The sequence below is a fragment of the Engystomops pustulosus genome, chromosome 5, assembly GCF_040894005.1.
Source record: "Engystomops pustulosus chromosome 5, aEngPut4.maternal, whole genome shotgun sequence".
NCBI classification, from domain to species: Eukaryota; Metazoa; Chordata; class Amphibia; order Anura; family Leptodactylidae; genus Engystomops; species Engystomops pustulosus.
This window is the reverse complement of record NC_092415.1, coordinates 205,667,066-205,693,294: the sequence shown is the minus strand read 5'-3', so window position 1 is coordinate 205,693,294 and position 26,229 is coordinate 205,667,066. Positions and strand designations below refer to the sequence as shown.

At 48.3% G+C, this 26,229-nt stretch overlaps 1 protein-coding gene across 1 annotated transcript; it reads left to right on the top strand.

The window, feature by feature from the left end:
* Positions 1–4,741: 4,741 nt before the first annotated feature.
* On the top strand, positions 4,742–26,105 carry LOC140133812 (uncharacterized). Its single transcript, XM_072154418.1, has 6 exons — positions 4,742–4,990; positions 21,170–21,259; positions 22,812–22,880; positions 22,960–23,070; positions 23,307–23,945; positions 24,705–26,105. Exons 2-6 carry the CDS (start codon positions 21,178–21,180, stop codon positions 25,493–25,495), a joined length of 1,692 nt encoding a protein of 563 aa, XP_072010519.1. The 5' UTR covers positions 4,742–4,990; positions 21,170–21,177; the 3' UTR covers positions 25,496–26,105.
* Positions 26,106–26,229: the final 124 nt, after the last annotated feature.

Below are 26,229 nucleotides of genomic sequence, written 5' to 3'. Positions count from 1 at the left end.
AGGGGGATCTCCCTGTGTATGTGCAGGTCCAGTATTTGGGAGGGGGATCTCCCTGTGTATGTGCAGGTCCAGTATTTGGGAGGGGGGTCTCCCTGTGTATGTGCTGGTCCAGTATTTGGGAGGGGGATCTCCCTGTGTATGGGCAGGTCCAGTATTTGGGAGGGGGATCTCCCCGTGTATGTGTAGGTCCAGTATTTGGGAGGGGGATCTCTCTGTGTATGTGCAGGTCCAGTATTTGGGAGGGGGATCTCCCTGTGTATGTGCAGGTCCAGTATTTGGGAGGGGGATCTCCCTGTGTATGTGCAGGTCCAGTATTTGGGAGGGGGATCTCCCTGTGTATGTGTAGGTCCAGTATTTGGGAGGGGGATCTCCCTGTGTATGTGCAGGTCCAGTATTTGGGAGGGGGATCTCCCTGTGTATGTGCAGGTCCAGTATTTGGGAGGGGGATCTCCCCGTGTATGTGTAGGTCCAGTATTTGGGAGGGGGATCTCCCTGTGTATGTGTAGGTCCAGTATTTGGGAAAGGGATCTCCCTGTGTATGTGTAGGTCCAGTATTTGGGGAGGGGGATCTCCCCGTGTATTTGCAGGTCCAGTATTCGGGAGGGGGATCTCCCTGTGTATGTGCAGGTCCAGTATTTGGGGAGGGGGATCTCCCTGTGTATGTGCAGGTCCAGTATTTGGGAGGGGGATCTCTCTGTGTATGTACAGGTCCAGTATTTGGGAGGGGGATCTCCCTGTGTCTGTGCAGGTCCAGTATTTGGGAGGGGGATCTCCCTGTGTCTGTGCAGGTCCAGTATTTGGGAGGGGGATCTCCCTGTGTATGTGTAGGTCCAGTATTTGGGAGGGGGATCTCCCTGTGTATGTGTAGGTCCAGTATTTGGGATGGGGATCTTCCTGTGTCTGTGCAGGTTCAGTATTTGGGAGGGGGATCTCCCTGTGTATGTGCAGGTCCAGTATTTGGGAGGGGGATCTCCCTGTGTATGTGCAGGTCCAGTATTTGGGAGGGGGATCTCCCTGTGTATGTGCAGGTCCAGTATTTGGGAGGGGGATCTCCCCGTGTATGTGCAGGTCCAGTATTTGGGAGGGGGATCTCCCTGTGTATGTGCAGGTCCAGTATTTGGGAGGGGGATCTCCCTGTGTATGTGCAGGTCCAGTATTTGGGAGGGGGGTCTCCCTGTGTATGTGCTGGTCCAGTATTTGGGAGGGGGATCTCCCTGTGTATGGGCAGGTCCAGTATTTGGGAGGGGGATCTCCCCGTGTATGTGTAGGTCCAGTATTTGGGAGGGGGATCTCTCTGTGTATGTGCAGGTCCAGTATTTGGGAGGGGGATCTCCCTGTGTATGTGCAGGTCCAGTATTTGGGAGGGGGATCTCCCTGTGTATGTGCAGGTCCAGTATTTGGGAGGGGGATCTCCCTGTGTATGTGTAGGTCCAGTATTTGGGAGGGGGATCTCCCTGTGTATGTGCAGGTCCAGTATTTGGGAGGGGGATCTCCCTGTGTATGTGCAGGTCCAGTATTTGGGAGGGGGATCTCTCTGTGTATGTACAGGTCCAGTATTTGGGAGGGGGATCTCCCTGTGTATGTGCAGGTCCAGTATTTGGGAGGGGGATCTCCCTGTGTATGTGCAGGTCCAGTATTTGGGAAGGGGATCTCCCTGTGTATGTGCAGGTCCAGTATTTGGGAGGGGGATCTCCCTGTGTCTGTGCAGGTCCAGTATTTGGGAGGGGGATCTCCCTGTGTATGTGCAGGTCCAGTATTTGGGGAGGGGGATCTCCCCGTGTATTTGCAGGTCCAGTATTCGGGAGGGGGATCTCCCTGTGTATGTGTAGGTCCAGTATTTGGGAGGGGGATCTCCCTGTGTATGTGTAGGTCCAGTATTTGGGATGGGGATCTTCCTGTGTCTGTGCAGGTTCAGTATTTGGGAGGGGGATCTCCCCGTGTATGTGTAGGTCCAGTATTTGGGAGGGGGATCTCCCCGTGTATGTGCAGGTCCAGTATTTGGGGAGGGGGATCTCCCTGTGTATGTGCAGGTCCAGTATTTGGGAGGGGGATCTCCCTGTGTATGTGCAGGTCCAGTATTTGGGAGGGGGATCTCCCTGTGTATGTGCAGGTCCAGTATTTGGGAGGGGGATCTCCCTGTGTATGTGCAGGTCCAGTATTTGGGAGGGGGATCTCCCTGTGTATGTGCAGGTCCAGTATTTGGGAGGGGGATCTCCCCGTGTATGTGCAGGTCCAGTATTTGGGAGGGGGATCTCCCCGTGTATGTGCAGGTCCAGTATTTGGGAGGGGGATCTCCCCGTGTATGTGCAGGTCCAGTATTTGGGAGGGGGATCTCCCCGTGTATGTGCAGGTCCAGTATTTGGGGAGGGGGATCTCCCTGTGTATGTGCAGGTCCAGTATTTGGGAGGGGGATCTCCCTGTGTATGTGCAGGTCCAGTATTTGGGAAAGGGATCTCCCCGTGTATGTGTAGGTCCAGTATTTGGGAGGGGGATCTCCCCGTGTATGTGTAGGTCCAGTATTTGGGAGGGGGATCTCCCCATGTATGTGCAGGTCCAGTATTTGGGAGGGGGATCTCCCTGTGTATGTGCAGGTCCAGTATTTGGGAGGGGGATCTCCCTGTGTATGTGCAGGTCCAGTATTTGGGATGGGGATCTTCCTGTGTATGTGCAGGTCCAGTATTTGGGAGGGGGATCTCCCTGTGTATGTGCAGGTCCAGTATTTGGGGAGGGGGATCTCCCTGTGTATGGGCAGGTCCAGTATTTGGGAGGGGGATCTCCCTGTGTATGTGCAGGTCCAGTATTTGGGAGGGGGATCTCCCTGTGTATGTGCAGGTCCAGTATTTGGGAGGGGGATCTCCCTGTGTATGTGCAGGTCCAGTATTTGGGAGGGGGATCTCCCTGTGTATGTGCAGGTCCAGTATTTGGGAAGGGGATCTCCCTGTGTATGTGCAGGTCCAGTATTTGGGAGGGGGATCTCCCTGTGTATGTGTAGGTCCAGTATTTGGGAGGGGGATCTCCCTGTGTATGTGCAGGTCCAGTATTTGGGAGGGGGATCTCCCCGTGTATGTGCAGGTCCAGTATTTGGGAGGGGGATCTCCCCGTGTATGTGCAGGTCCAGTCTTTGGGAGGGGGATCTCCCTGTGTATGTGCAGGTCCAGTATTTGGGAGGGGGATCTCCCTGTGTATGTGCAGGTCCAGTATTTGGGAGGGGGATCTCCCTGTGTATGCGCAGGTCCACTATTTGGGAGGGGGATCTCCCTGTGTATGTGCAGGTCCAGTATTTGGGAGGGGGATCTCCCTGTGTATGTGCAGGTCCAGTATTTGGGAGGGGGATCTCCCTGTGTATGTGTAGGTCCAGTATTTGGGAGGGGGATCTCTCTGTGTACGTGCAGGTCCAGTATTTGGGAGGGGGATCTCCCCGTGTATGTGCAGGTCCAGTATTTGGGAGGGGGATCTCCCTGTGTATGTGCAGGTCCAGTATTTGGGAGGGGGATCTCCCTGTCTATGTGCAGGTCCAGTATTTGGGAGGGGGATCTCCCTGTGTATGTGCAGGTCCAGTATTTGGGAGGATGATCTCTCTGTGTATGTGCAGGTCCAGTATTTGGGAGGGGGATCTCCCTGTGTATGTGCAGGTCCAGTATTTGGGAGGGGGATCTCCCTGTGTATGTGCAGGTCCAGTATTTGGGAGGGGGATCTCCCCGTGTATGTGCAGGTCCAGTATTTGGGAGGGGGATCTCCCTGTGTATGTGTAGGTCCAGTATTTGGGAGGGGGATCTCCCTGTGTATGTGCAGGTCCAGTATTTGGGAGGGGGATCTCCCTGTGTATGTGCAGGTCCAGTATTTGGGAGGGGGATCTCCCCGTGTATGTGCAGGTCCAGTATTTGGGAGGGGGATCTCCCTGTCTATGTGCAGGTCCAGTATTTGGGGAGGGGGATCTCCCTGTGTATGTGCAGGTCCAGTATTTGGGAGGGGGATCTCCCTGTGTATGTGCAGGTCCAGTATTTGGGAGGAGGATCTCCCTGTGTATGTGCAGGTCCAGTATTTGGGAGGGGGATCTCCCTGTGTATGTGCAGGTCCAGTATTTGGGAGGGGGATCTCCCTGTGTATGCGCAGGTCCACTATTTGGGAGGGGGATCTCCCTGTGTATGTGTAGGTCCAGTATTTGGGAGGGGGATCTCCCTGTGTATGTGCAGGTCCAGTATTTGGGAGGGGGATCTCCCTGTGTATGTGCAGGTCCAGTATTTGGGAGGGGGATCTCTCTGTGTATGTGCAGGTCCAGTATTTGGGAGGGGGATCTCCCTGTCTATGTGCAGGTCCAGTATTTGGGAGGGGGATCTCCCTGTCTATGTGCAGGTCCAGTATTTGGGAGGGGGATCTCCCTGTCTATGTGCAGGTCCAGTATTTGGGGAGGGGGATCTCCCTGTGTATGTGCAGGTCCAGTATTTGGGAGGGGGATCTCCCTGTGTATGTGCAGGTCCAGTATTTGGGAGGAGGATCTCCCTGTGTATGTGCAGGTCCAGTATTTGGGAGGGGGATCTCCCTGTGTATGTGCAGGTCCAGTATTTGGGAGGGGGATCTCCCTGTGTATGCGCAGGTCCACTATTTGGGAGGGGGATCTCCCTGTGTATGTGTAGGTCCAGTATTTGGGAGGGGGATCTCCCTGTGTATGTGCAGGTCCAGTATTTGGGAGGGGGATCTCCCTGTGTATGTGCAGGTCCAGTATTTGGGAGGGGGATCTCTCTGTGTATGTTGAGGTCCAGTATCTGTGTCAGTGCAGACCCTCCCCGCGCCCCTCCATCCCCGCCTCCTGTTTGCGCTTCCTTTGTGCCGGCTGCAGCCTCCAGGAAGAGGACGGATTGTTTATGTTCCTGGATGAGGGTCTCGCTGCATTCAGGGGTCTAGTACAGAGGGGCCCCAGAGGACTCCGCCAGGGGCCACTTCCTGCAGGGCTCATCCTCATTACTTCCCCTGCCCCCACTGCTGTTACTAGGTAAGATACTGCACATCCCCCCACCCCAGAGTATTAACCCTTACAGCTCTGTATTCTCCATTCTAAGCTGTCTATCTATCTCCTATCTATCTCCTATCTATCTATCTATCTATCTATCTCCTATCTATCTATCTATCTATCTATCTATCTATCTCCTATCTATCTATCTATCTATCTATCTCATATCTATCTATCTCATATCTATCTATCTATCTCATATCTATCTATCTATCTATCTATCTATCTCATATCTATCTATCTATCTATCTCTCTCATATCTATCTATCTATCTATCTATCTCCTATCTATCTATCTATCTATCTATCTATCTATCTATCTCATATCTATCTATCTATCTATCTATCTCATATCTATCTATCTCATATCTATCTATCTATCTATCTATCTATCTATCTCATATCTATCTATCTATCTCTCTCATATCTATCTATCTATCTATCTCATATCTATCTATCTATCTATCTATCTCATATCTATCTATATCATATCTATCTATCTATCTCATATCTATCTATCTATCTATCTCATATCTATCTATCTATCTCATATCTATCTATCTATCTATCTATCTATCTATCTATCTATCTCATATCTATCTATCTATCTATCTCTCTCATATCTATCTATCTATCTATCTATCTCATATCTATCTATATCATATCTATCTATCTATCTCATATCTATCTATATCATATCTATCTATCTATCTATCTATCTCATATCTATCTATCTATCTATCTATCTATCTCATATCTATCTATCTATCTCATATCTATCTATCTCATATCTATCTATCTATCTATCTATCTATCTCATATCTATCTCATATCTATCTATCTATCTATCTATCTCCTATCTATCTATCTATCTATCTATCTATCTATCTATCTATCTATCTATCTATCTATCTCATATCTATCTATCTATCTATCTCATATCTATCTATCTCATATCTATCTCATATCTATCTATCTATCTATCTATCTATCTCATATCTATCTATGTTTCTATCTATCTATCTTTATATATCCTTCTATTAATTGATCTTTCTTAGAGCCTGATACATTATAAGCCGCCAGTATCATTCTATAAGTTTTGTATCTTCCTCCTTATATTTCTTTCTTTCTCTTCCTTTTCATCATTACAATCTTTTTCTCTCCTTCCTCCTTTCATTTATTTAGTTCTTTTTTTTTCTCTCTTCCTTCTATCTTTCTTTTGCCTCCATACCTTACCCTTCTTCTTTTTTCACTAAATTCCTTTCTCATCTCATCTCATTTCCTTCCCATCCTCTCTCTTTACTTCCTTTTATTGCTTTCTTTCTTTGAACCTTTCTTACTCCATTATTTCTTTTTTTATATTATTTTCCTTTTTTTCTCTTTCCCTCCATCCATCCCTCCCTTTCTTCTTTCTTTATCCCTTCACCTTCTCTCCCTTTCTTTCTCTCCATACTTTATCTACTTCTATCATTCTCTTCATCTTTTTTCCACACACTTTCTACTTATTTCCTTTCCTACCTTCTCCCTCCTTCACTTTCCTTCCTCTTCCCAAAACTTTCTTCCTCTTTCCTCTATCTTTCTTTCTTCCTTCCTTTCTTTCCTTTTCCACTCACTTCTGTCCTTCCTTCCCCTTCCTTCTTCTTCCATCCTTCCCTTTCTTTTCCCCTTCCTTCCAGGTGGGAGGCCGATGCTGGCTTGACAGACGTCTGTCTTTTGGTTTAAGAAACAGATTTATTGGTAAAATTCAGATGGTCCACACAGTAGTAGATCTTCGCTTCAGCAATGTCTGTCCACATCTACTACTATGTGTACATCTACTACTGTGTGTACATCTACTACTGTGTGTACATCTACTACTGTGTGTACATCTACTACTGTGTGTACATCTACTACTGTGTGTCCATCTACTCCTGTGTGTACATCTACTACTGTGTGTACATCTACTACTGTGTGTACAGCTACTGCTGTGTGTACATCTACTACTGTGTGTACATCTACTGCTGTGTACATCTACTACTGTGTGTACATCTACTGCTGTGTGTACATCTACTGCTGTGTGTACATCTACTACTGTGTGTACATCTACTACTGTGTGTACATCTACTACTGTGTGTACATCTACTACTGTGTGTACATCTACTACTGTGTGTACATCTACTACTGTGTGTACATCTACTGCTGTGTGTACAGCTACTACTGTGTGTACATCTACTACTGTGTGTACATCTACTGCTGTGTGTACATCTACTACTGTGTGTACATCTACTACTGTGTGTACATCTACTGCTGTGTGTCCATCTACTGCTGTGTGTACATCTACTACTGTGTGTACATCTACTGCTGTGTGTACATCTACTGCTGTGTGTACATCTACTCCTGTGTGTACATCTACTGCTGTGTGTCCATCTACTACTGTGTGTACATCTACTGCTGTGTGTCCATCTACTGCTGTGTGTCCATCTACTGCTGTGTGTCCATCTACTACTGTGTGTACATCTACTGCTGTGTGTACATCTACTACCGTGTGTACATCTACTGCTGTGTGTACATCTACTACTGTGTGTACATCTACTACCGTGTGTACATCTACTACTATGTGTACATCTACTACTGTGTGTACATTAGAGAAGAGCGAGCACTAAAATGCTCGGGTACTCGTTATTCGAGACGAACTTTTCCCGATGCTCGAGTGCTCGTCTCGAATAACGAACCCCATTGAAGTCAATGGGAGACTCGAGCATTTTTCAAGGGGACCAAGGCTCTGCACAGGGAAGCTTGGCCAAACACCTGGGAACCTCAGAAAAGGATGGAAACACCACGGAAATGGACAGGAAACAGCAGGGGCAGCATGCATGGATGCCTCTGAGGCTGCATAATCGCACCATTATGCCAAAATTATGGGCAACAGCATGGCCATGACAGAGTGACAGAATGAAGCTAGATAGCATCTAAAACATCCAATAATTGACCCTGACACTATAGGGGACGGCATGCAGCGGCAGCAGCGGCAGGCTAGAGAGTGGCATGGCGACATACCCTAAATGGACTCAGGCTTCAAACCAATGGGTAGCAGAGAGGAACCAAAGGAGGTGAGCAAGAAGCGCTCAAATAATATCGGTACATGATAAAAGTTTGCCAGTATATTTTGTGGATTACACAGCAGGGTGGCGACCAAGTTAACATGGAAGCCATGAAAACAACCCAAAATTCTGCCTGACACAGCTCGTTTGATAAGGGGACGATGTATGGAGGCAGTGAACTAGTAGTAGATTAAAGGTGCTGCAGTTAAAACTATGTTAGTTGGTTCTTGGCATGGAGCTGGCGCTCCGCTGCCAGGCGAGCTTTCGCCAATCCAAGCCCCTGTCTCTAGGCTACTCCCCAAACAGCACTTCTAAGAACCTTTTGTATAAGATCAAGTGTAGTAGCGTTCTTATAAGTTTGGGATATGGCGGGTGAGGGGAATGTAAACAGATGCGCAAGAAGCGCTGAAATAATATCCCTAAATGAAAAAAGTTTGCCAGTATATTTTGTGGATTACACAGCAGGGTGGCGACAAAGTTAACAAGTTTGATGTGGAATGCCCTGTAATAGCTCTTGGGCGGTGTGCCTTTTATCACCTAGGCTCAGCAGTTTGAGCACCGCCTGCTGTCGCTTAGCGACGGCACTGCTGCTGTGCCTAGAGCTACCGACTGATGGCGCCATGCCCACGGATGGTAATTCGGAGGAGGAGGAGGTGGAGGAGGGGTGGGAGGAGGAGGAGGCATAGTAGGCCTGAAACACCTGGACCGAGGTAGGCCCCGCAATCCTCTGCGTCGGCAGTATATGACCAGCCCCAGGGTCAGACTCAGTCCCAGCCTGCACCAAGTTAAGTGTAGTAGCGTTCTTATAAGTTTGGGATATGGCGGGTGAGGGGAATGTAAACAGATGCGCAAGAAGCGCTGAAATAATATCCGTAAATGGTAAAAGTTTTCCAGTATATTTTGAGGATTACACAGCAGGGTGGCGACAAAGTTAACAAGTTTGTTGTGGAAGCCATGAAAACAACCCAAAATTCTGCCTGACACAGCACGTTTGATAAGGCGGGCATGTATGGAGGCAGTGAACTAGTAGTAGATTAAAGGTGCTGCAGTTAAAACTATGTTAGTTGGATCTTGGCATGGAGCTGGCGCTCCGCTGCCAGGCGAGCTTTCGCCAATCCAAGCCCCTGTCTCTAGGCTACTCCCCAAACAGCACTTCTAAGAACCTTTTGTATAAGATCAAGTGTAGTAGCGTTCTTATAAGTTTAGGATATGGCGGGTGAGGGGAATGTAAACAGATGCGCAAGAAGCGCTGAAATAATATCCGTAAATGGTAAAAGTTTGCCAGTATATTTTGTGGATAACACAGCAGGGTGGCGACAAAGTTAACAACTTTGATGTGGAATCCATGAAAAAAACCCAAATTTCGGCCTGACACACCTCGTTTGATAAGGGGACGATGTATGGAGGCAGCTATATGGACGACTTTTGGAGGTAGCAATGGAGACAACGTGTGGAGGCTGCTATGGAGACAATTCAATTTGGATAGTGCCTGTATGTGGCAGTCCAAAAAAGTTTTCAAACCAGAGGAGCAGGTAGGTGGCCCTCCAGAAAAATGGAATAGATTGAGTGCCTGTATGTGGCAGTCCAAAAAAGTTTTCAAACCAGAGGAGCAGGTAGGTGGCCCTCCAGAAAAATGGAATAGATTGAGTGCCTGTATGTGGCAGTCCAAAAAAGTTTTCAAACCAGAGGAGCAGGTAGGTGGCCCTCCAGAAAAATTTAATAGATTGAGTGCCTGTATGTGGCAGTCCAAAAAATTGTTTAAAACAGAGGACCGGGTCGGTGGCCCTCCATAAAAATTAAATGCATAAAGTACTATAGCTAGAGCCAGTGGGCCCTGTCAAAAAATAGCCAGTTTCCTCTGCTTTACTGTACAAAGAGGAGGAGAAGGAGGAAAATGAGGAGGAGGAGGAGTGGATAAATTATTCAGGTTGAGCTTCCTTCACCTGGTGGAGATTGGAAATTAGGAGAAATCCATGCTTTATTCATCTTGATAAGCGTCAGCCTGTCAGCGCTGTCAGTCGACAGGCGTGTACGCTTATCGGTGATGATGCCACCAGCTGCACTGAAAACCCGCTCGGACAAGACGCTAGCGGCAGAGCAGGCAAGAACCTCCAAGGCGTACAGCGCCAGTTCGTGCCACATGTCCAGCTTTGAAACCCAGTAGTTGTAAGGAGCTGTGTGATCATTTAGGACGATGGTATGGTCAGCTACGTACTCCCTCACCATCTTTCTGTAAAGATCAGCCCTACTCTGCCGAGACTGGGGACAGGTGACAGTGTCTTGCTGGGGTGACATAAAGCTGGCAAAAGCCTTGTAAAGCTTACCCTTGCCAGTGCTGGACAAGCTGCCTGCTCGCCTACTCTCCCTCGCTACTTGTCCCACAGAAGTACGCCCTCTGCCGCTAGTGCTGTCAGAAGGGAAATACTGTTTCAGCTTGTGCACCAGGGCCTGCTGGTATTCATGCATTCTCACACTCCTTTCCTCTCCAGGGATGAGAGTGGAAAGATTTTGCTTGTACCGTGGGTCCAGGAGAGTGAACACCCAGTAATCGGTGCTGGAATAAATTCTTTGAACGCGAGGGTCACGGGAAAGGCAGCCTAGCATGAAATCTGCCATATGCGCCAGAGTACCAACGCGTAAGAATTCACTCCCCTCACTGGCCTGACTGTCCATTTCCTCCTCCTCCAACTCCTCCAACTCCTCTTCTTCTGCCCATACACGCTCAACAGTGAAGGACTCAACAATGGTCCCCTCTTGTGTCTCGCCAACATTCTCCTCCTCTTCCTCCTCATCCTCCTCCACCTCCACCTCCTCCGATATGCGCTGAGAAACAGACCTAAGGGTGCTTTGGCTATCAACAAGGGAATCTTCTTCCCCCGTCTCTTGTGACGAGCGCAAAGCTTCCGACTTCATGCTGACCAGAGAGTTTTTCAACAGGCCAAGCAGCGGGATGGTGAGGCTGATGATGGCGGCATCGCCACTGACCATCTGTGTTGACTCCTCAAAGTTACTCAGCACCTGACAGATATCAGACATCCACGTCCACTCCTCATTGTAGACTTGAGGAAGCTGACTGACCTGACTACCAGTTCTGGTGGAAGTTGACATCTGGCAGTCTACAATCGCTCGGCGCTGCTGGTAAACTCTGGATAACATGGTCAGTGTTGAATTCCACCTCGTGGGCACGTCGCACAACAGTCGGTGAGCGGGCAGTTGGAGGCGGCGCTGCGCTGCCCTGAGAGTGGCAGCATCTGTGCTGGACTTCCTGAAATGCGCACAGATGCGGCGCACCTTCGTGAGCAAATCAGACAGATTGGGGTATGTCTTGAGGAAACGCTGAACTATCAGATTTAACACATGGGCCAGGCATGACACATGTGTCAGTCTGCCGAGTTGCAGAGCCGCCACCAGGTTACGGCCGTTGCCACACACAACCATGCCTGGCTTCAGGTTCAGCGGTGCCAGCCACAGATCAGTCTGCGCCGTGATGCCCTGTAATAGCTCTTGGGCGGTGTGCCTTTTATCGCCTAGGCTCAGCAGTTTGAGCACCGCCTGCTGTCGCTTAGCGTCGGCACTGCTGCTGTGCCTAGAGCTACCGACTGATGGCGCCATGCCCACGGATGGTCGTTCGGAGGAGGAGGTGGAGGAGGGGTGGGAGGAGGAGGAGGCATAGTAGGCCTGAAACACCTGGACCGAGGTAGGCCCCGCAATCCTCGGCGTCGGCAGTATATGACCAGCCGCAGGGTCAGACTCGGTCCCAGCCTCCACCAAGTTAACCCAATGTGCCGTCAGCGATATATAGTGGCCCTGCCCGGCAGCACTCGTCCACGTGTCCGTGGTCAGGTGGACCTTGTCAGAAACGGCGTTGGTCAGGGCACGGATTATGTTGTCTGACACGTGCTGGTGCAGGGCTGGGACGGCACATCGGGAAAAGTAGTGGCGGCTGGGGACCGAATACCGAGGGGCGGCCGCCGCCATGAGGCTGCGAAAGGCCTCGGTCTCTACTAGCCTATAGGGCAGCTTCTCCAGGCTTAGCAATCTGGAGATGTGCACATTAAGGGCTTGGGAGTGCGGGTGGGTTGCACTATATTTGCGTTTCCGCTCCAGCGTCTGGGGTATGGAGAGCTGAACGCTGGTGGATGCTGTGGAGGATCGTGGAGGCGACGATGGGGTTTTTGTGGCAGGGTCCTGGGCAGGGGGCTGACTATCAGCTGACACAGGGGAAGGAGCAGTGGTGTGCACGGCCGGAGGTGAACGCGCTTGTTGCCACTGAGTGGGGTGTTTAGCATTCATATGCCTGCGCATACTGGTGGTAGTTAAGCTATTAGTGGTGGAACCCCTGCTGATCCTGGTTTGGCAAATGTGGCACACCACAGTCCGTCGGTCATCCGGTGTTTCCTGTTCTGGTCGAGGACTCTCCTCCGTCTCAGAAGCACTGTGTTCACCTGGCCTCTCAACCCAGCTTGGGTCTGTCACCTCATCATCCTCCGATCCCTCAGTCTGCTCCCCCCTCGGACTTCCTGCCCTGACAACAACTTTCCCACTGTCTGACAACCGTGTCTCCTCATCGTCGGACACCTCTTTACACACTTCTTCCACTACGTCAACAAGGTCATCATCACCCACAGACTGCGACTGGTGGAAAACCTGGGCATCGGAAAATTGCTCATCAGCAACCGGACAAGTGGTTTGTGACTGTGGGAAGGGTCCAGAAAACAGTTCCTCAGAGTATGCCGGTTCAAATGGCAAATTTTGCTGGGAGGGGGCAGACTGGGGGGGAGGAGGCTGAGGTGCAGGAGCTGGAGGAGTGCCGATTTCGGTGACATGGGTGGACTGCGTGGAAGACTGACTGGTGGACAAATGGCTAGAAGCATTGTCGGCAATCCACGACATCACCTGTTCGCACTGTTCTGGCCTCAACAGTGCTCTACCACGAGTCCCAGTAACTTCAGACATGAACCTAGGGAGTGTAGCTCTGCGGCGTTCCCCTGCTCCCTCATAAGCAGGTGGTGTCTCACCCCGCCCAGGACCACGGCCTCTGACCCCTGCAGTAGTTGGACGCCCACGTCCACGCCCTCGTCCTCTACCCCTAGCCCTCGGGTTAAACATTTTGAAAATGAGAGTTATAACTTTAATTTTTTTTTTAACTTTTTTTGGTGTTTTTTTTGTGTTTTTTAGTTTTTAAAACCAAACGATGCTATCCTATTGCTATGGCTATTTTCTAGCCAAGTATTACAGCACACTACTATGCCAGATGAGATGACGCTGAGTTATGAAAAAAATAAACGTAAAATAAAAAAGGAAATGGCAGACTGTGCCTAATTGAAATCCAACACCGGGCCCTAATAAATTTACCCACTTCGGTCTTTGCGATGGATATGTGCGTCACTAAGCGCAAAACACAGCGGTCGCAAGTCTGACTCCAAATTGCTCACAATTTACTAGTAGATGCACTGCAACAACTACAGCCACCAGCAGATCAACCAGAAATCAAATATATATAACGCTATTGTAGGCGTAAGTAAGCCTTTTGGATTCTCCTATGGCTATTTTCTAGCCAAGTATGAAAGCACACTACTATGCCAGATGAGATGACGCTGAGTTATGAAAAAAATAAACGTAAAATAAAAAAGGAAATGGCAGACTCTGCCTAATTGAAATCCAACCCCTAATAAATTTTCCCACTTTGGTGTTTGAGGTGGATATGTGCGTCACTAAGCGCTAAACACAACGGTAGCAAGTCCCCCTGCTAATTCCTCACAATATGGTACTAGCTGCACTACTAGTGCCAGCAAGCCCAGCCACAAGCAAATAAAAAAAAAAAAGTATAACGTTATTGTAGCCCTAAGAAGGGCTGTTGGGTTCTTTGAGAATCACTCCTGCCTAACAGTAAGCTAATAGAACAGCCTAACGCTTTCCCTGACCAGCAGCAGCTCTCTCCCTAGCGGCATCCAGACAGAGAATGATCCGAGCAGCGCGGGCAGCGGCTAGTCTATCCCAGGGTCACCTGATCTGGCCAGCCAACCACTGCTATCTACGTGTAAGGGTACCACGTCATGCTGGGTGGAGTGCAGAGTCTCCTGGCTTGTGATTGGCTCTGTTTCTGGCCGCCAAAAAGCAAAACGGCGGGAGCTGCCATTTTCTCGAGCGGGCGAAATACTCGTGCGAGCAACGAGCAGTTACGAGTACGCTAATGCTCGATCGAGCATCAAGCTCGGACGAGTATGTTCGCTCATCTCTAGTGTACATCTACTACTGTGTGTACATCTACTGCTGTGTGTCCATCTACTACTGTGTGTACATCTACTGCTGTCTGTACATCTACTACTGTGTGTACATCTACTACTGTGTGTACATCTACTGCTGTGTGTCCATCTACTACTGTGTGTACATCTACTGCTGTCTGTACATCTACTACTGTGTGTACATCTACTACTGTGTGTACATCTACTGCTGTGTGTACATCTACTGCTGTGTGTACAGCTACTACTGTGTGTACATCTACTACTGTGTGTCCATCTACTGCTGTGTGTACATCTACTACTGTGTGTACATCTACTGCTGTGTGTCCATCTACTGCTGTGTGTACATCTACTACTGTGTGTACATCTACTACTGTGTGTCCATCTACTGCTGTGTGTACAGCTACTACTGTGTGTACATCTACTACTGTGTGTACATCTACTGCTGTGTGTACATCTACTACTGTGTGCACATCTACTACTGTGTGTCCATCTACTGCTGTGTGTACATCTACTACTGTGTGTCCATCTACTGCTGTGTGTACATCTACTACTGTGTGTCCATCTACTGCTGTGTGTACATCTACTACTGTGTGTACATCTACTCCTGTGTGTACAGCTACTACTGTGTGTACATCTACTACTGTTTGTACATCTACTACTGTGTGTACATCTACTACTGTGTGTACATCTACTACTGTGTGTACATCTACTACTGTGTGTACATCTACTGCTGTGTGTACATCTACTACTGTGTGTACATCTACTACTGTGTGTACATCTACTACTATGTGTACATCTACTACTATGTGTACATCTACTACCGTGTGTACATCTACTACCGTGTGTACATCTACTACTATGTGTACATCTACTACTGTGTGTCCATCTACTGCTGTGTGTACATCTACTGCTGTGTGCACATCTACTACTGTGTGTACATCTACTACTGTGTGTACATCTACTACTGTGTGTACATCTACTACCGTGTGTACATCTACTACCGTGTGTACATCTACTACTATGTGTCCATCTACTGCTGTGTGTACATCTACTGCTGTGTGTACATCTACTGCTGTGTGTACATCTACTGCTGTGTGTACATCTACTGCTGTGTGTACATCTACTACTGTGTGTATATCTACTACTGTGTGTACATCTACTACTGTGTGTACATCTACTGCTGTGTGTACATCTACTGCTGTGTGTACATCTACTACTGTGTGTACATCTACTACTGTGTGTACATCATCTACTGCTGTGTGTACATCTACTACTGTGTGCACATCTACTACTGTGTGTAAATCTACTGCTGTGTGTACATCTACTACTGTGTGTACATCTACTGCTGTGTGTACATCTACTACTGTGTGTACATCTACTACTGTGTGTACATCTACTACTGTGTGTACATCTACTGCTGTGTGTACATCTACTACTGTGTGTACATCTACTACTGTGTGTACATCATCTACTGCTGTGTGTACATCTACTACTGTGTGCACATCTACTACTGTGTGTAAATCTACTGCTGTGTGTACATCTACTACTGTGTGTACATCTACTGCTGTGTGTACATCTACTACTGTGTGTACATCTACTGCTGTGTGTACATCTACTGCTGTGTGTACATCTACTACTGTGTGTACATCTACTGCTGTGTGTACATCTACTCCTGTGTGTACATCTACTACTGTGTGTACATCTACTACTGTGTGTACATCTACTGCTGTGTGTACATCTACTGCTGTGTGTACATCTACTACTGTGTGTACATCTACTTCTGTGTGTACATCTACTACTGTGTGTACATCTACTGCTGTGTGTACATCTACTCCTGTGTGTACATCTACTACTGTGTGTACATCTACTACTGTGTGTACATCTACTGCTGTGTGTACATCTACTGCTGTGTGTACATCTACTACTGTGTGTACATCTACTTCTGTGTGTACATCTACTACTGTGTGTACATCTACTACTGTGTGTACATCTACTGCTGTGTGTACATCTACTGCTGTGTGTACATCTACTACTGTGTGTACATCTACTGCTGTGTGTACATCTACTACTGTGTGTACATCTACTACTGTGTGTACATCTACTGCTGTGTGTACATCTACTACTGTGTGTACATCTACTGCTGTGTGTACATCTACTGCTGTGTGTACATCTACTACTGTGTGTACATCTACTACTGTGTGTACATCTACTGCTGTGTGTACATCTACTGCTGTGTGTACATCTACTACTGTGTGTACATCTACTACTGTGTGTACATCTACTACTGTGTGTACATCTACTGCTGTGTGTACATCTACTCCTGTGTGTACATCTACTCCTGTGTGTACATCTACTACTGTGTGTACATCTACTGCTGTGTGTACATCTACTACTGTGTGTACATCTACTACTGTGTGTACATCTACTCCTGTGTGTACATCTACTACTGTGTGTACATCTACTGCTGTGTGTACATCTACTACTGTGTGTACATCTACTGCTGTGTGTAAATCTACTGCTGTGTGTACATCTACTACTGTGTGTACATCTACTGCTGTGTGTACATCTACTGCTGTGTGTACATCTACTGCTGTGTGTACATCTACTGCTGTGTGTACATCTACTGCTGTGTGTACATCTACTCCTGTGTGTACAGCTACTACTGTGTGTACATCTACTACTGTGTGTACATCTACTGCTGTGTGTACATCTACTACTGTGTGTACATCTACTACTGTGTGTACATCTACTGCTGTGTGTACATCTACTGCTGTGTGTACAGCTACTACTGTGTGTACATCTACTGCTGTGTGTACATCTACTGCTGTGTGTACATCTACTGCTGTGTGTAAATCTACTGCTGTGTGTACATCTACTACTGTGTGTACATCTACTGCTGTGTGTACATCTACTACTGTGTGTACATCTACTGCTGTGTGTACATCTACTGCTGTGTGTACATCTACTACTGTGTGTACAGCTACTACTGTGTGTACATCTACTGCTGTGTGTACATCTACTACTGTGTGTACATCTACTACTGTGTGTACATCTACTGCTGTGTGTACATCTACTACTGTGTGTACATCTACTACTGTGTGTACATCTACTGCTGTGTGTACATCTACTGCTGTGTGTACATCTACTACTGTGTGTACATCTACTGCTGTGTGTACATCTACTGCTGTGTGTACAGCTACTACTGTGTGTACATCTACTGCTGTGTGTACATCTACTGCTGTGTGTACATCTACTGCTGTGTGTACATCTACTGCTGTGTACATCTACTACTGTGTGTACTTCTACTACTGTGTGTACATCTACTACTGTGTGTACATCTACTGCTGTGTGTACATCTACTACTGTGTGTACATCTACTACTGCTGTGTACATCTACTACTGTGTGTACATCTACTGCTGTGTGTACATCTACTGCTGTGTGTACATCTACTCCTGTGTGTACATCTACTACTGTGTGTACATCTACTACTGTGTGTACATCTACTGCTGTGTGTACATCTACTGCTGTGTGTACATCTACTACTGTGTGTACATCTACTACTGTGTGTACATCTACTACTGTGTGTACATCTACTACTGTGTGTACAGCTCCTGCTGTGTGTACATCTACTACTGTGTGTACATCTACTGCTGTGTGTACATCTACTACTGTGTGTACATCTACTGCTGTGTGTACATCTACTACTGTGTGTACATCTACTACTATGTGTACTTCTACTACTGTGTGTACATCTACTGCTGTGTGTACATCTACTGCTGTGTGTACATCTACTGCTGTGTGTACATCTACTACTGTGTGTACATCTACTGCTGTGTGTACATCTACTACTGTGTGTACATCTACTGCTGTGTGTACATCTACTACTGTGTGTACATCTACTGCTGTGTGTACATCTACTGCTGTGTGTACAGCTACTACTGTGTGTACATCTACTGCTGTGTGTACATCTACTACTGTGTGTACATCTACTACTGTGTGTACATCTACTGCTGTGTGTACATCTACTGCTGTGTGTACAGCTACTACTGTGTGTACATCTACTGCTGTGTGTACATCTACTACTGTGTGTACATCTACTACTGTGTGTACATCTACTACTGTGTGTACATCTACTACTGTGTGTACATCTACTACCGTGTGTACATCTACTGCTGTGTGTACAGCTCCTGCTGTGTGTACATCTACTACTGTGTGTACATCTACTACTGTGTGTACATCTACTGCTGTGTGTACATCTACTGCTGTGTGTACATCTACTACTGTGTGTACATCTACTACTGTGTGTACATCTACTGCTGTGTGTACATCTACTACTGTGTGTACATCTACTCCTGTGTGTACATCTACTGCTGTGTGTACATCTACTGCTGTGTGTACATCTACTGCTGTGTGTACATCTACTACTGTGTGTACATCTACTGCTGTGTGTACATCTACTACTGTGTGTACATCTACTACTGTGTGTACATCTACTGCTGTGTGTACATCTACTACTGTGTGTACATCTACTGCTGTGTGTACATCTACTGCTGTGTGTACAGCTACTACTGTGTGTACATCTACTGCTGTGTGTACATCTACTGCTGTGTGTACATCTACTGCTGTGTGTACATCTACTACTGTGTGTACATCTACTGCTGTGTGTACATCTACTACTGTGTGTACATCTACTGCTGTGTGTACATCTACTGCTGTGTGTACAGCTACTACTGTGTGTACATCTACTGCTGTGTGTACATCTACTACTGTGTGTACATCTACTGCTGTGTGTACATCTACTGCTGTGTGTACAGCTACTACTGTGTGTACGTCTACTGCTGTGTGTACATCTACTACTGTGTGTACATCTACTGCTGTGTGTACATCTACTACTGTGTGTACATCTACTACTGTGTGTACATCTACTGCTGTGTGTACATCTACTGCTGTGTGTACATCTACTACTGTGTGTACATCTACTGCTGTGTGTACATCTACTACTATGTGTACTTCTACTACTGTGTGTACATCTACTACTGTGTGTACATCTACTACTGTGTGTACATCTACTGCTGTGTGTACATCTACTCCTGTGTGTACATCTACTCCTGTGTGTACATCTACTACTGTGTGTACATCTACTGCTGTGTGTACATCTACTACTGTGTGTACATCTACTACTGTGTGTACATCTACTCCTGTGTGTACATCTACTACTGTGTGTACATCTACTGCTGTGTGTACATCTACTACTGTGTGTACATCTACTGCTGTGTGTAAATCTACTGCTGTGTGTACATCTACTACTGTGTGTACATCTACTGCTGTGTGTACATCTACTGCTGTGTGTACATCTACTGCTGTGTGTACATCTACTGCTGTGTGTACATCTACTACTGTGTGTACATCTACTGCTGTGTGTACATCTACTGCTGTGTGTACAGCTACTACTGTGTGTACATCTACTGCTGTGTGTACATCTACTGCTGTGTGTACATCTACTGCTGTGTGTACATCTACTGCTGTGTACATCTACTACTGTGTGTACTTCTACTACTGTGTGTACATCTACTACTGTGTGTACATCTACTGCTGTGTGTACATCTACTACTGTGTGTACATCTACTACTGCTGTGTACATCTACTACTGTGTGTACATCTACTGCTGTGTGTACATCTACTGCTGTGTGTACATCTACTCCTGTGTGTACATCTACTACTGTGTGTACATCTACTACTGTGTGTACATCTACTGCTGTGTGTACATCTACTGCTGTGTGTACATCTACTACTGTGTGTACATCTACTACTGTGTGTACATCTACTACTGTGTGTACATCTACTACTGTGTGTACAGCTCCTGCTGTGTGTACATCTACTACTGTGTGTACATCTACTGCTGTGTGTACATCTACTACTGTGTGTACATCTACTGCTGTGTGTACATCTACTACTGTGTGTACATCTACTACTATGTGTACTTCTACTACTGTGTGTACATCTACTGCTGTGTGTACATCTACTGCTGTGTGTACATCTACTGCTGTGTGTACATCTACTACTGTGTGTACATCTACTGCTGTGTGTACATCTACTACTGTGTGTACATCTACTGCTGTGTGTACATCTACTACTGTGTGTACATCTACTGCTGTGTGTACATCTACTGCTGTGTGTACAGCTACTACTGTGTGTACATCTACTGCTGTGTGTACATCTACTACTGTGTGTACATCTACTACTGTGTGTACATCTACTGCTGTGTGTACATCTACTGCTGTGTGTACAGCTACTACTGTGTGTACATCTACTGCTGTGTGTACATCTACTACTGTGTGTACATCTACTACTGTGTGTACATCTACTACTGTGTGTACATCTACTACTGTGTGTACATCTACTACCGTGTGTACATCTACTGCTGTGTGTACAGCTCCTGCTGTGTGTACATCTACTACTGTGTGTACATCTACTACTGTGTGTACATCTACTGCTGTGTGTACATCTACTGCTGTGTGTACATCTACTACTGTGTGTACATCTACTACTGTGTGTACATCTACTGCTGTGTGTACATCTACTACTGTGTGTACATCTACTCCTGTGTGTACATCTACTGCTGTGTGTACATCTACTGCTGTGTGTCCATCTACACCAAACGACCTGTCCCGGCTGCAGCGACCTGTCTCTCATCTCCTTGCACCCCCAGGATTGTTACAATGGCTCCACATACAATGTGATACATCAGTGTTACTCCTGTAGCAGTTCTATATCTATTCCTTCCTCTCCTCCATGACTCTCCTGCGTTCTGTCCATCACTGTTTGTCGTGTTTCAGGGTCCGCGATGCAGATGTTTTCTCAGCTCTCGTACCTCAGCAGGATCCGCGAGGCGCAGGCCTTCATCACCCGGGACCCCAACCTCTTACGTGAGTGCGACTGTACACATTGTAGCAGTGTGGGGAGTATACTGCCAGGTGACATGTAGCAGAGGTGTCACACCATGGAGGAGTATACTGCCAGGTGACATGTAGCAGAGGTATTACACCATGGAGGAGTATACTGCCAGGTGACATGTAGCAGAGGTATCTCACCATGGACGAGTATACTGCCAGGTGACATGTAGCAGAGGTATTACACCATGGAGGAGTATACTGCCAGGTGACATGTAGCAGAGGTATCACACCATGGAGGAGGATACTGCCAGGTGACATGTAGTAGAGGTGTCACACCATGGAGGAGTATACTGCCAGGTGACATGTAGTAGAGGTGTCACACCATGGAGGAGTATACTGCCAGGTGACATGTAGCAGAGGTATCACACCATGGAGGAGTATACTGCCAGGTGACATGTAGCAGAGGTATCTCACCATGGAGGAGTATACTGCCAGGTGACATGTAGCAGAGGTATCTCACCATGGAGGAGTATACTGCCAGGTGACATGTAGCAGAGGTATCTCACCATGGAGGAGTATACTGCCAGGTGACATGTAGCAGAGGTATCACACCATGGAGGAGTATACTGCCAGGTGACATGTAGTAGAGGTGTCACACCATGGAGGAGTATACTGCCAGGTGACATGTAGCAGAGGTATCTCACCATGGAGGAGTATACTGCCAGGTGACATGTAGCAGAGGTATCACACCATGGAGGAGTATACTGCCAGATGACATGTAGTAGAGGTATCTCACCATGGAGGAGTATACTGCCAGGTGACATGTAGCAGAGGTATCTCACCACGGAGGAGTATACTGCCAGGTGACATGTAGCAGAGGTATCTCACCATGGAGGAGGATACTGCCAGGTGACATGTAGCAGAGGTATCACACCATGGAGGAGTATACTGCCAGGTGACATGTAGCAGAGGTATCTCACCATGGAGGAGTATACTGCCAGGTGACATGTAGCAGAGGTATCTCACCATGGAGGAGTATACTGCCAGGTGACATGTAGCAGAGGTATCTCACCATGGAGGAGTACACTGACAGGTGACATGTAGCAGAGGTATCTCACCATGGAGGAGTATACTGCCAGGTGACATGTAGCAGAGGTATCTCACCATGGAGGAGTATACTGCCAGGTGACATGTAGCAGAGGTATCTCACCATGGAGGAGTATACTGCCAGGTGACATGTAGCAGAGGTATCTCACCATGGAGGAGTATACTGCCAGGTGACATGTAGCAGAGGTATCTCACCATGGAGGAGTATACTGCCAGATGACATGTAGCAGAGGTATCTCACCATGGAGGAGTATACTGCCAGGCGACATGTAGCAGAGGTGTCACACCATGGAGCAGTACACCGGCAGGTGACAAGTAGCAGAGGTGTCACACCATGGAGCAGTACACCGGCAGGTGACAAGTAGCAGAGGTGTCACACCATGGAGCAGTACACCGCCAAGTGACATGTAGCAGAGCTAAGTTTGCCATTCGGCACACCCTATTCTATTTGCCTACTGATGACGCGTCTCACTTTTAGGATTCCCGGAGGTTGTACTAGAGAGGATTGAGGTGAAGATTGAGGATGACCTCCCAAAACACACAGAAGGTGAGTGTCTGACCCCACATATAGAGGACTGCTGTGTAGTATACGGGGAGAGGGACTCATCTCCCTCTGTGTCCTGCAGATAAGGAGCCGCAGCCTCTGGAGGAATCTCAGGTTAAATCTGAGAAGGAGTGGAGGAGCGAGAAGCGTGAACCCCCGGAGACGAGCGCCGCTGCTCCCCCGTACCAGCCAGGTGAGAGGGTAATCTCAGGGTCATGACCTCTCTGCAGTGACATCATCAGTCTCTGATGACAGCGTATACCTAAGAGGCTCTCATAGTGTCAGCCGCTGGGGTAACGGAATATGTGGAATCCTATAGGATTGGGATTGGTAACCATATTGTTTTTTTGTACTTTCTGAAACCTAATAGCCGTTTCCTTGTGTTTTTCCTTCTTCCTCCGCCTTTCCCGGATATTTCCCTCTCTACAGCCGGTGCGGTGGGGTACCAGGGGGCAGCAGACAGTAAGGAATGTAATGGGGAGATAGCCCCCGAGAAGACCAATGGGGATCTGGGTAGAGAGACCCTCAGATCCGGGGGTAACGTGTTACCCAGACAGATTGGGAGGCCCCCCGGCCGGAGGAAGAGGGGCGGCTGGCACCAGTACATCTACAGGGATCGCCAGCAATTTGACCGAAAATTGAAGAGACATTGCCCCAACTACGTGGAGGAGGAGCGGCAGCGCGGGCAGCGGTTCAGCGAGGCGGAGAACCGGGCACTGATCGAGGGCGTGCTCACCCACTACCGGGAGCTATGCGGGTACTCCGCCTTAAAGGGGAGCGCCTCCAGGAAGAGGCGGCTCTGGCAGGAGGTGGCGAATAAGGTCAACAGTGTCGGGACGGCCTACCGGACCATCGAGGTCTGCAAGAAGCGTTACGGGGACTGCAAGCGGGCGGTGAAACTCAAGATGGCGGCTCTGGAGCGCCAGGCCAGGGGGTGGGGGGGTCCTCCGGAACAGATCAAGTTTAATAACTGGGAGGAAAGTCTGAGACAGAAGATCATCTCTGTGACCATGAGCGGGGTGCATCGGGTGCTGGACACGTCCAAAGCCGACACACTGGAGCCCACCGGTGAGTACTGGGGTGCACGGGGCATGGCGAGACCCCAGAGTAGTCACAGCAGACCCTTCCTCCGTAAAGATTCCTCGGGTCCATCATCCACACCCTGGCAGTGCCCGTCCTGGGCGCCCGCCATAGACACCGCAGGTCAGACCCATATTGTACATCCTTATTTCTTAAAGGGGTCTTGTACAACTTTTTAGGATGGCCCATCCATATATTTAAATTCGCCTTCATTGCTTGCACAGTGCCATGTATATAATTGTGGCTGTGCTTGGTACTGCAGGTCAGTCCTCTACATTTGGTTACAAGCTGCAGTACCAGGTGCAGACAGAACGGCCCCGATGGGGGGTTATTTATTGCTGAATCTGGGGCTCACACACATGCACATCCAAAATTTGTAAATGTAGATATTAACAAAATACAGAAGCTGTAAATAATCCCTTTAATGGATCAAGTATAAGGAAGGGGTGGAGTTCACACATTGATACCTGGGACACATTAGGCCGGTGGCACACGTGGCGTTTTGAATCCATTTTTGGGCCGTTTTTAAGCAGTCCGTTAAAAAACGCATCGGTTTTTGACTCGTTTTAATTAAGATAATTGGTAAATCTGGTCAAGAATGGATGCATTTTCAAAAAACGCATGTTTTTTTTTAACGGACTGCATATAAATGGCCCAAAAACGGGTTCAAAACACCACATGTGCCGCCGGCCTCAGTGTGAGTGGGTGAGGGGTCTCCATCGATAATCTCTCCTTTGTCCTCCGCAGCCGCTCAGGTTACCCAACCATCGGCCTCTGACTACGATGAGACGTCCTCTCCCCTGGACATCCGGCTGATCAGTGAATGGTCGGAGGAGGAAGCTCCTTGTACCCCGGCAGCGCCTGTTCCCAATGAGGAAGTGAGCGCAGCCGAGCCACAAACTGAGCCACAGACCGAGCCACAGACCGAGCCACAGACTGAGCCACAGGCCGAGCCACAGACCGAGCACAAGCTCCTGACCGCTGCAGACATCACCTTAATCACCGACCAACATCAGCAGGAAGAACACAACCGCAGCCTGCGGCACCTGGCCCAGACCCGCAACGTGGAGCTCCACAAGTTCCGAGAAAACCTGGTAGAGGGCAACGCCAGAATAACGCAGCAGCTGGAGGGCCTGGCAGCGGAGGTGCGAGAGTTAAACAGCCACGTGCAGCAGATACACGTGAACCAATCGCACTTCAACCACATGTTCCAGAACTACATCAGCGACACCAAGCAGTTCTACGGGGCCATTGTACAAGCCATAAAAGCCCTACAACCGGCGCCGACTGTGAGTCCTATGGCATCACCCCCCTCCTCGCCCGTATCCTCTCCCAGATACCCTGCGGCCCAAACCAACCCCAACCCAGTGCTAGTGGCAGCGGCCATGTCTGACTCTGCATCCCTCTCTCCGGGGTCCGCAGAACCTGCCTCTGCGTCTTCCACCGCTTCTGAGTTCAATGTAAGAAGCCGCAGCCAAAGACGGAGACCGGGCCCGACCCTCCAGTCACAGCTGGTAAAAAAGCCTCGGCGCCCTTAGTCCACATGCGGCTCTCCAGGCACTGACTGGCCGCTCTCCAGGCACTGACTGGCCGCTCTCCACGCACTGACTGCCCGCTCTCCAGGCACTGACTGCCCGCTCTCCAGGCACTGACTGCCCGCTCTCCAGGCACTGACTGCCCGCTCTCCAGGCACTGACTGCCCGCTCTCCACGCACTGACTGCCCGCTCTCCACGCACTGACTGCCCGCTCTCAACGCACTGACTGCCCGCTCTCCAGGCACTAACTGCCCGCTCTCCACGAACTGACTGGCCGCTCTCCACGCACTGACTGCCCGCTGCGGGAGGGGGGAAAGGGCTCAGACACAGCAGCCAGTGTGAGTGAGCAGAGCTGCAGCACAGAACTTCACGACAGAACTAAACTACAGGGCTGAAATATTTGTGGGATTTGTGACTACCTCAGGCTCCAGCAGGCGCCGCAGCAGAGCTGGAGCCAGTCATGTCCTCATGGAGCAGCAAACACTGACGATGATACGAAGCAGAACCAAAGGTAGAAGTGACATTGAATAGTCCAGATCTGGAGACCCCGGAACATGGATGTCACTGTTATTATGTGTCTCTTATAAATACATAGAACTATTTGGTTCCTTATTGTCTGATGCATTCCGTCTGTTTTCTTAAAGGGGGAATAGCTCTGACCGTAAATATATCCATAGACACTATAAGATCTCATGGACGGTGTGAGCTGTAAGCACCAGGTGTGCACCATATGGCG

Coding starts and splice junctions, on each gene's coding strand:
- LOC140133812 (XM_072154418.1), top strand. CDS start 21,178: ATGCAGATGTTTTCTCAGCTCTCGTACCTCAGCAGGATCCGCGAGGCG. Junction 23,071..23,306: donor TGCTCCCCCGTACCAGCCAG/GTGAGAGGGTAA, acceptor CCCTCTCTACAG/CCGGTGCGGTGGGGTACCAG. Junction 23,946..24,704: donor CGACACACTGGAGCCCACCG/GTGAGTACTGGG, acceptor TGTCCTCCGCAG/CCGCTCAGGTTACCCAACCA.